General features: G+C 38.9%; 1 protein-coding gene across 1 annotated transcript in view; it reads right to left on the bottom strand.

Moving 5' to 3' along the window:
• Nucleotides 1-3,092: 3,092 nt before the first annotated feature.
• The window catches only part of SSPN (sarcospan), a 38,283-nt gene continuing 30,905 nt past the window's right edge, over nt 3,093-10,470 (bottom strand). Inside the window, exons 2-3 of the mRNA XM_033118388.1 lie at nt 9,493-9,579; nt 3,093-3,511 (exon numbers count right to left, since the gene is read on the bottom strand). Coding sequence (XP_032974279.1) covers nt 3,146-3,511; nt 9,493-9,579 — 453 coding nt within the window. The 3' untranslated portion in view covers nt 3,093-3,145. The remainder of the gene's footprint in view (nt 3,512-9,492; nt 9,580-10,470) is intronic.

Raw genomic sequence — 10,470 nt, 5'->3', positions numbered from 1 at the left:
CTTTACTAAAACTCTAAAAACATATTCCAGATATAGTGCATGCAAGAGAGGGAGTACAATAATATTAAAAGATTCTAATGCTCTAGACATGAATAGAAAACATATATAATGGGTTCTCACTGTCAGAACAACACACTGATGTGTGCGGCTGGAAACCCTTAAAAGAGATCCTATAGACTTGAATCCAAAGAGGGGGGAAAAAGTGAGGCCTCTTACTTGACTACAGTTTCTCGGGCCTGGTGTAGCTATATTGTTAGGCATGGCTCCAAGGAGCTGCCTACACAAATTTGGACGGAGTGAGGGAGGCACAGATGGTGATCACGTGAAGGCACAGACAGATCGAGTGGGCCTGGTTACAAAGTCTGTACATTTAGGCTGCTGTATTCCTCCTATTTCAAGTACTGCCAAGTCCCGGCTGTTCCCCTGCTTTCCAAAGTCTTGATTCATTTCATTCTCCTGGAGGAGGTGGAAGTGGAGGAAGATTGCGCAAATCTTACCGTTTTATGGTTTAGAGGAGACAGTCACCATCTTGGCTCCTTGTCAGATTTTAAATGTAACATTTTGCTAAGAGTAAAACTGTGTATCTGTTCCTTTTCTGTTGCCACTATTGTAACTTCAATATTTGCAAAACACAAACTCAAAATACTTCAAATCCAGCCCAAAGCAGTTTGTTATTCAAGCAACATGGTTCTTACATATGTCAATACACAGTGAGTTTGCAGAACAGGACTCTTTTCTTTGTTTCTTTCTTTTTTTTTTCTCTTTTGTTCCTTCTTTCACTTACGATGTTTTTGTTCTTTGGGCATTTAAGAATGATTCAATTACACAATAGCAAAATCCCCATGATATGTATAGATATCATAGATAGATAGATCTATCCTGATTATTATTAAGCTTATCACCATGTCAGTTCTTACTGGTTGCATTATTTAGAAAAAGGAAGCACATCAGCTAAAGTTATTCTATTATTTAAAATACCCTGTGAATCACTTGTAAAGCACTGAGAACCTCAGTGATGTATAGAATTCTAATTTTCTAATAGAAAAATCTGTAGTGTTTTCTGTAAAAAGTTGTTAAAGGTATTCAGGCTGTGTTTTCCAGTGGTGACTGGTTCACAGTAATTAGCATTAAAGCACTAGTTTCTCACTCTTTAAAGAACAGCCTACAACATTTCAGATTCTTGGTCATTTTCCTCTTTGTGTAGAAAACTGTCCAAATCAAAATAGACTCAGTTATTGGGATATTTTTTTTTTTTTAACAGAGCACAAAGTACTTTCCAGGTTATCATCAGGATATTTGGTGTTCGGCGATGTACTTTTTGTGTGAGATCAAATGTCTGCTCCTGAGCCCTGTCCTGTAAGCCCGCCAATGTGCCTTCTTGGCCTGAGCTAGTGTGTAGGAAGGCCATTTTTATAGCAAGTCAATACGTAAAAAGATTTTAACATCTGTTAATCAGGTGTTTTATCTGGAGAACATAAAAGATATTTATAGTCCTCTAACTCACTGACTTAACGTTTTCCTTTTTATTTGGGTATCAATATTGTGTAGAAATAGCCACTATTATCACCGTCAATAGAACTATTCATTTATCTTCTAAGGCAAACAAGAAAATGTTTTCTATTTTTAGCGTAGAATTTCATGATGAGTAAAGTATATCAATAAACAATGTGGAGAGGCAAACTGAGCTCAATTATTGAATTTCTTGAATTTCTACTTTCAACAGAGAATACTAAGAGAGAAAGCTACTTGATAACATTTATGCTGCATTAATTTGCATTCTGAGCTCCTTCCTTAAAACACTGATATTGTTTCAAATTTACTAATAACAGTAAGAAAAAAGTCTTCCACCATAAGGCACTTGTGCTTTTGTAAGTCACAATCACCTAAAAACAAACTCCTCCCTAGTCAATGTGTAAATGGTCAAATAAAGACTTCAAAACATTAATTTCAGTCTCTCAGTTGACTGTGTATACAAATCAATATTAGGATTATCTATGAGATACAATTTCATGAATGGAACACACTGGCATCACCCACTCTTCCTCAAAAGTACTTAGCTGCCAAGAGAGATACTTCACAACATATCACAAATGTGCTATTTGTATAAACATTCCCATTACAAATGCTCTTGTTTTTTGCTTAAATGAGTATATTTAACCTGAGCTATTAATAAAAAAAATGTTTTTTCTCCCTTATAAAGCTTGACTTTCATAAGAAAGAACCTTTAAGCCTCCTTTCTTGTGAGAATAATTTCTCCTAATACCAACTGTGCTACGTATGTACAGCCAGGGCTCATTCAATAGACTTCTGAGCATAATTATAATTAACAATTAGCCAGAAATTGGTTTTAATGATTTGTTTTAGATGATAGAATAGAAGCATAATGTAATTATGTTTAAACTGTCTACATCATGAAGAATACAACCACCACCAATTTTCAATTACTGAGTAGCAGACAATCATCTGAAGCATTTAGTAAGTGATCTGCTTACAGAGTCAAGCTGAGGAAGCTGAGGAGAGAAGAACCACCATCCCAGCACAGGTGCTGATAAATGATTTGGCCTTTTGCAAAGTCTCCTCCTTTTCTCCTCTGCTCATTTAAGTTGTCTCATGCTTGATGACATCTCTACCAGGGAAAATAGCCAACCTGTTCATTCAGCTCTTCCCCCAACCGCCAACTTTCTCCAAGACGTACTGAGGATATCCTGGTGGGAGGTGAAAAGGCCTGGAAAAAACTTTACAAAATCTAGCAAGTGGGCCTGAAATGTTAATTCACATTATCAAATTAACAGGAAAGACATTATAAAAGTAACGGGTAAAATGAATATTAGAAATAAACCCAGGATAGAGCCATGCTATCCTTTCCTTATTTGGTGTTCTTTCAATATCCAAAAGTCAATTTGGATCTTATTTTTTCCATAAGAATTTGGAAAAATACTATAGAAACCTGAAGAAATGCTCTTTCATTTCCTGAAAAAAATATAAAAATATTCATTTAGAACAGTGAATATTATATCGTGAAAATGTTTTTTTCTTTCCTCCTTCTTTCTCTCTCTCTGTCTCTCTGTCTCTCTCTCTCTCTCTCATGTTTCTTAACCTCAGCTTGTCGTTGTGCTGTGTTCTCGCCCATATTTGAGCAAGAATGTTAGACCTTTTGCTGCTGGCCTTCGGAAGTTGTCAGGGAGCACATCCTGTCACCCACATAAAAGACCTGGTACCTGTGTTTCCACATCACAAAGCAGGCCAATGCACACACAAGGCCACAGACCAAGTTAAGAATCATCTGGGTGAGTAAGAACAGTTTGAAAGTGCCAGTGATGCTGGTACAGTCAGTCACATCCCGATACACAAAGGTCCTGCTGAGTGGCTCCAAGGAGGGGAGTTTGCACTGGCAGGAGTCGAGTGCGGTTCCACAGGTAAACTGGGTGAGTTGTGAATAGTGGTGGGTAGCGAACGCTGCAGCCAGCACACAGACCATCAAGCCAAGGGCACTCAGCAAAAAGTATAACAGCTGCAAGAAAGCAGAAGAAAACCTTGCTGGTTATAAAGAACATTGAATGACTAGGGAGAAAGCTAATTAATAAAAACTGTTCTTTTTCTTCTGTCCCAGGAAATTCCCTGATGGAAGGGCTGTCTCTCCTCAAAAACGTAGTACCCAAGACATGGAAATGGCTCCATGTTTATCTGTCAGTGAGAAATCCTTATGCCCTCATCGTATTTTCATTTGCCATCCAGATGTTGCGTGCTTTGCATGAACTGAGCCAACCAAATTAGCTTAATTGTGGGATGTTTGTATATGGATGTAGCAAGCAGCTTAGATGAATCCCAAACACAGGCTCCATTCCTGAAAGGCATGCTGTGATTGTTTTGACCTCAAGAACTTCTGATATAAAAATTAAACGAATAGAGAGTAAAGAATTAATTTCTGCAATGTAAATACTATGTTCGTCAAAATTGACAAGAATTGGTCAACTAGCAACACAGGTTAACAAAAAAGATGATGTTCAGTATAGTGGTTGCCAAACTGTGTCCAGGAATCCAAGATTCCCAGTAAGTGGTTGCTGGGAGAAAAAAAAAACAATTATGGCTTCAGAAGGTAAGTAATTTGATGTGAGCTTCATCACCTACAAATCTCACCCCAAATCCAGTTATGACTATATAGTTCCTCAGCATGAAAATCAACTCTAAATGGTCACTCAGCCACCAAGGTTCTGAACACTATTGGCCTACATGTTAGCCTTGGGATGGAAAAGTCTGGCTAAAGTTCTAATTGTGCTGCTAAAGAAATGTGGAATCCCCGAAAAATTCATACATTTAGCTTACACCTGAAATATTTTGATCAAAAATTGTGAGTGCTTGTTGACATGACCACAATATAAGCCATTTTACAGGAGAAGAAATGTTCTTGTGATTGGACTCATCAACATGTTTCTCTTAATAGTCCTGCCTACTGAGGGTCTAAATAAGGAAAAGAGTCCCCAGCTTTTGGGGCTAATATACTCACCACAGTTCTTAGTGAGAGATTTATATTACTATAGTCAAAAGTTACTCCTTACAAGAAGCAGTTCTGGTGCATGTGAAATCCTCAAGGTAAAATTAGTTCCAGTCATGTCTAGGTTCAGATTAAAGTAACTGTGAAAAGCTTATACCCTCCCTCCACCTCCAACTATACGTAATTCAATTAAAAACATATATATGTATGTATATGTATATGAATATATGATTAGAAAATATGTGTACAAAAATCCTCCTCCAAATGAGTGATTTTCCACATGTTGACAATTTCAAGTGTTTTCAAGTCTTAAAAATAAAATACTTAAAAAATTATTTTTTTCCTCTTTCTGTGTGTGTATGTGTTTGTGTGTGTGTGTGCGCGTGTGCACGCACACACGCCTGTGCACATGCATGTGTGCGTGCTCTAGTTGCTGGTGCCCTAAGCATGCATCTGGTTTTCCTGGAAGCTAGGTACTATATGTCTGAGGCACAGGAAGACAGTGGAACTGGTTAATGCCATTTTTTCTTAAAATGGCTGGACAACCAAGGAGTGCATAGATTCTTTGTACGTTTTCATCAAAGATATGTTAAACATACACACTATATTTCATTTTCAAACCATGTGAAGGATTATCAAATATAGCCCACATTTCTTCACCTGTGGGACAGTTTATTGAAACATCTTATATCACAGGGATATAACAAGAATAACTTATACTCAGCACATCTAGTCTTCCTTAGAGAAAGAGAACCAGATAAATACAAAGTTGCACCATTTCAAAATTTAAAAAGGAAATATTTAATTTGTGATATTAAATGTCATTGCCTTGGTTCTGTCCCCAAGACTTCCAGTGGCCATGTTTTCTGCAAAAAGTGGAGTGCTTAGGCTAAAAAGTATGGGTTTATTTTGTGGAGCCATTGGGACAGAATATTTGAAATATTCTAGGTTGTTCTGCAATATTCAGACTTGATGTTTGACTTCAAACTTTTCATACCAAGAGCCAAATTAAATCATGCTGCCTGTGTTGTGAGTGTGTACCCAACATAGCTGCCTTTCCACTGCAACCAGCACACAACTGGGAATTACTTGCCCTGGAAACAAGAGTAAATCTATGACTTTACCAGCAGGGAAAGCCCAAATTAAAGAGCTAATCTCCCACCTGAGAGTCATCTGCTTAGTAGAATGGCCCCAACTGGAGTTTTCTCTATACAGTTTATTGCCATCAGCGGAGGGAACTGGAAGGGGGGAAGGTCTTATACTGTAATAACCCTCTTACCCTCAACACACACACATCCTTACGTAGCAAATTTCTATAGTATTCACTGGGACAATATCTGGAAGTAATGACGATAATCCCTCATTCTCAATCTGTAAACAATTAAAATAGTTGCAAGAAAATATTATTCTCTCATAACCATCACAAAAATTCATTTGCTGAAATGTGAATTTTTGTCTATTTTTGAAAGATGACCTTTGGTGCAGAGATCAAAAGATTTGCTCAAGACATTTAACAAGTGTACAGTGGTACTGGTACCAGGTGATGATTATGAGCACAGGCCAAGAAGCCAGTCGGCCTAAGGTCAAATCCTTGTTCTCCCCTCACAAACTATGGGCCTTGAGCAAATTAAGCAATACCCCTGTAAACTTGGAAGGATGATCATAACAGCCCCTACTTCAGAGGATTATTATAAGGATCAAAAGAGTTGATATCTGTAAGGGCTTAGAACAGTGTCTGGTACGTAGTAGGACTATGTAAGTATTTGTGAAATAAACAAATTAGTAGGGATGGAAAGAGCTGTCAGTTCTCAGAACTCTTAGGATATTAACTCTACTGGCTTTGTCTTATTCTCTGTCATGTGAGAGTAAAAATGCATACTTGGCTTGTGAAAGGATGTAAACATTTACACAAACACAGAGGTTGTTCCATTTTAATTGAGCATCTTAAATGTGCTAGAAGCCCGCCAGAGCACAAACAAAAGCCATGCCCCTTACCATTTTCAGTGGTGCATATCTCACACATGGTGATTCTGCTTCTCCCACTCCATGAAAGCATCAGGCCAAGTAAACAGGAGTGAACCACAAAATCAAATCTCCTATCCCTTTTAAGACATAAATATATACTTGATCCCCCAAGCCTGGAGGCTACATCTGCAGCACTGTAGCAATTTTCCTTCATGGCTTTAGCACATCTGACAGCAACAAGCTTCTGGGTTCGACTCTGCAATTTAAAATCGAGTGGCTTGTTTTACCTACCCAGCACGAATAAACTATCAATGAAAGTGTTTACGATGACCTTGGGAATACAAGCAAATATATCTTGATAAAAGCCCGGCTGGGGACGCATTTGTCTTGCCTCTATCAGCCCCCGTGTCTGGCGCTGGGCAGCAGGCTGGCGGAGGCGCGGTGGCTCCGGGCGCTTATGTAACAGAGCGCCCGGAGCAGCTCCGCTCTCTCACTGCTTCTAATTGGTACCCTGCTGCAGCTTCAAAGTTCGTTGATTTCGGGAAGAAGGCGGTTCGGCTTCGATTTAATTACCTTCCCCTGTGGCAGGCTGGTAAGTCCCCTCTGCAGTGCGCTGCGCCGGAAGAGGCAGCCGCAGCAGCAGCCCAGGGCCCTCCTGGATGTGGGCGCGAGGCAATTGGGCCTTAAATGCCCTCCTGGGGGCATGTACCCTGAAGTACTTCTGCAAGCATATGAACCGAACACGTTTCTGAAAATTATCAAGGTGAGCCCCAGGAAGTAGGGAAAGGCGGGAGGTCAAATCTGCAGCCTAATGGCCTGCCAAATCCAAGCGCAGAACCCAGGGAGAAAGAAGGACCTTGCTCTGGTGGCTCTCTAGGGCCTGCCAAAGGGCCTCGGAAGACTGTGGTGGCTTGAGATAAAAAGACAATCACCAGTGGTTATTGTCTTTAAGAAAAAGGAGGTGCGTGTGTGTGTGTGTGTGTGTGTGTGTGTGTGTGTGTGTGCAGGTTACAAGGAGATGCTGCCATCACCTCCTGATTGCTTTCCCTGGCTGTCTTGGTGTTCAACAGGAGGAAATAAATTCTCAGACAAAGCTTAGGCCAGAATACAGGGTACTGAAATGTGGTTATGCTAGTGAGAAACACCACATAAAGATGCATTTCATTCCTTCCTCCCAAAATGGTGTGAAAAGCACAAGGAAAGTCTGCTGTAACCTGTTGTGCCTTTGGAAAACCTTGAGATTGACTGAAGCTTATTTTCTAACTGTAGATAATATAGCGGGCATCTTAGAGAGCTGGCAGGGAGCATCACTAAAGGTCACATGCAGGAGAAAAGTACCTCTGAATTTGTCAATGTCTGTCACAGGTGGGGGAAAAAAAGGCAGCTAATGAGATGTTCCTAGTGGGGAATCCTCAAACTGGCTGACATTGGCAGTGACTTCTTTTTTTTTCCCCCCGTTGCTCCTTATTTTACACGCAGATGTTGAGATGGCTTTGGGGGCCTCTGTAAAGCTGATGCTTTTGCCTCTGCTGTTTCCTAGAATCATCTGGGGAGGAAAGGAGGGCCTTTCACACACATTCAGGAATCTAGTTTAGAGCATTTTTTACTTGGTGAGTGAAGTTCCAGTAATTTAACAGGCCATTTTTAACTAGGCTTTCTGGCTTTTAAAAGAAAATCATCCCCAAGACTTGCTTTACAAAACAAACAAACAAACATGGACTGATGTCTGCTTTATCTGGCTTTTTAGGGAACACCTTAGAAAAAGTGTAAGTTCCAAATGGAGGCATATCTACCAAGATTCTAATTCTATCATTCTTTTTAAAAAATAGCATCCATTAATTTTATAAATTGGAAATGTCTAACTGAAGAACATTTCAAATTTGGAGAAAAACTACACAATGCAGTTATAATTGCACTACTCACAGATAACTGTTTTTTTTCTAACCACATAGAGCTGTTATTTTTCTATAGGATCATGCCATACATTTTGTGTAGCTAGCTTGTTTTGCTATCTAATATAATGTGAACACTTTTTATCCTAATAATTATTATTCTTTTACGATATATATATATATATATATATATATATATATATGTCGCAGCATATTGTTTTTTTATGTCAACAGCTTCAATTATACTAGAATATACTAACATCTGATTTTCTGCATCTTCCAAATTTCCACATAATATGGTTAACTTACTCTTGCCTTCTACTTTCTTGTTTTAGTGAACAAAGGAGTATCTAGTTTTTTATGTGTTTTCTTGTAGAAGAGAAGTGAATGATGTGAGTGGACCAAAAAAAAAAAAAAATTACAGAAAGCTTTTTGTTCTCTGCTACAGCAGTTGAAAGAAAATATAGGAATTTGATTTCTACTAACTCTGATTGCTGACTTGGGTGTTTATCTCCCTAAACTCTGAAAGGGTGTGTCTATGTTTCCATTTAAAGTAGATTCTATGTGTAGTGAAAATGCTGTGTACTTGAGCCAGCTCCATCTGGATGCACTGTCTGTAACAGAGGAAAACTACATGCACATGAAATACACACACTCTTGCTAACCCAGGCACATCCCACCTCTCCTTCCCCTTTGCCCTCAGACTGTTGGCACAGAGCATTTGGAGGGACCCAATGTACTTTGTCTGTCTCAGTGATCCCACCTACAAGAGGAAATACACTTAGACTGCTTCATTATTAAAATATTCTAAATAACCCCCAAGATATGGAAGTGGGCACTGATACAGGCATCATTTCTCTGGCAAAGTGTTCTGTTGACACTGAATTTTCAATATTCCTTTTAAGGGCATTCAAGGACAGACTTCATATGTTCCATGCCAACCCACTGCATGGAAATTAAGACTTAAAAAAATTAGCATTATGTTTGGCGTCTGGATGAATTCCCTCCTAAAACAATTTTTGGCCTCCCTAAAAATTTCTAGAAAAATCAGATATTGCAACCCCTTAAAAAAAGCACTCCTTTATTGTGTACTTGTGTTTCTTTCTACGTGACAATAAAAGCGAGAGAAAAATGACAACTTACTTTCATAGCAAACTGGATACATGTCCGTTCATCAACTTGATATGAGACACAAAGCATAAACAAACCAAGATAGGCCACTAAGCAGACCTGCAACGGAGAACAGGAATGAAAGGATGTTATCGGGGCAAGTTGTGAATTCTAATGACATCAATCTCAGTGTCTTGTACCAGTCACATCCTTGTTATCAAGGTGTTCATTTCATTTACTTATCTTTATGTGCTATTTTTTCTCGGCTGTGGAACAGAGTTTAAAAAAATAGTAAAATCAAATTATTTCAATCTAGCCAGTATGTATTAAGTCCTCTTGATGTGCCAGGTGCCATACAAGGCAGAGTATACAACAACGAATAAAAGTTCCTCAGTCTCAATAAGTGTATAGTCCAGTCCAGGCCAAGATAAGTACACACATTATTCTGAAGCAGGGCATTATATGTCAAACGCTATTCAGAGAAGTACAAAAAGAGGGGAAAATTAACAATTGAGCTGGGCAATTAAAAAGGCTTCACTAAAGAGGTGGATTTGAAATGGTCCTTGAAAGGGGTGGTAATGATAATCACGATCACTAACGTTTACTGAATACAAGTACTTACCTGTGCTGGGGGGTACTTTTAAGGGATTTGTATGGATTTCTTCATGTAATAATCACAAAACCTTATGAAGCCGGTGCTATTATGATCCCCATGTCATAATCGAGGAAACAAGTAAAGCTAGTAAATAATGGAATCAGCACTCAGACCAGGTCTCTTGAGTGAAACAGCATGAGCAACAGCACAGAGGCAGGACTGCATAAATTGTGTGCAAAGAACAGCAAACATGTGCCCAGAACTGAAATAACAGAAGATAGAGCTACCTAGAAAAAAAAAAAAGCCAAAACATAGAGCTACCAGGAAAGGTAGGTTGGAAATTTGGCGTTGTAGGATTGATTTCATAAGTAGTGGGGCTCCCTTGAAAATGTTTGAGCAGGGATGACATGATTCAT

This window comes from Rhinolophus ferrumequinum, chromosome 10 (genome assembly GCF_004115265.2).
Source record: "Rhinolophus ferrumequinum isolate MPI-CBG mRhiFer1 chromosome 10, mRhiFer1_v1.p, whole genome shotgun sequence".
Lineage (NCBI taxonomy): Eukaryota > Metazoa > Chordata > Mammalia > Chiroptera > Rhinolophidae > Rhinolophus > Rhinolophus ferrumequinum.
This window is presented reverse-complemented; position numbering and strand designations above follow the sequence as displayed.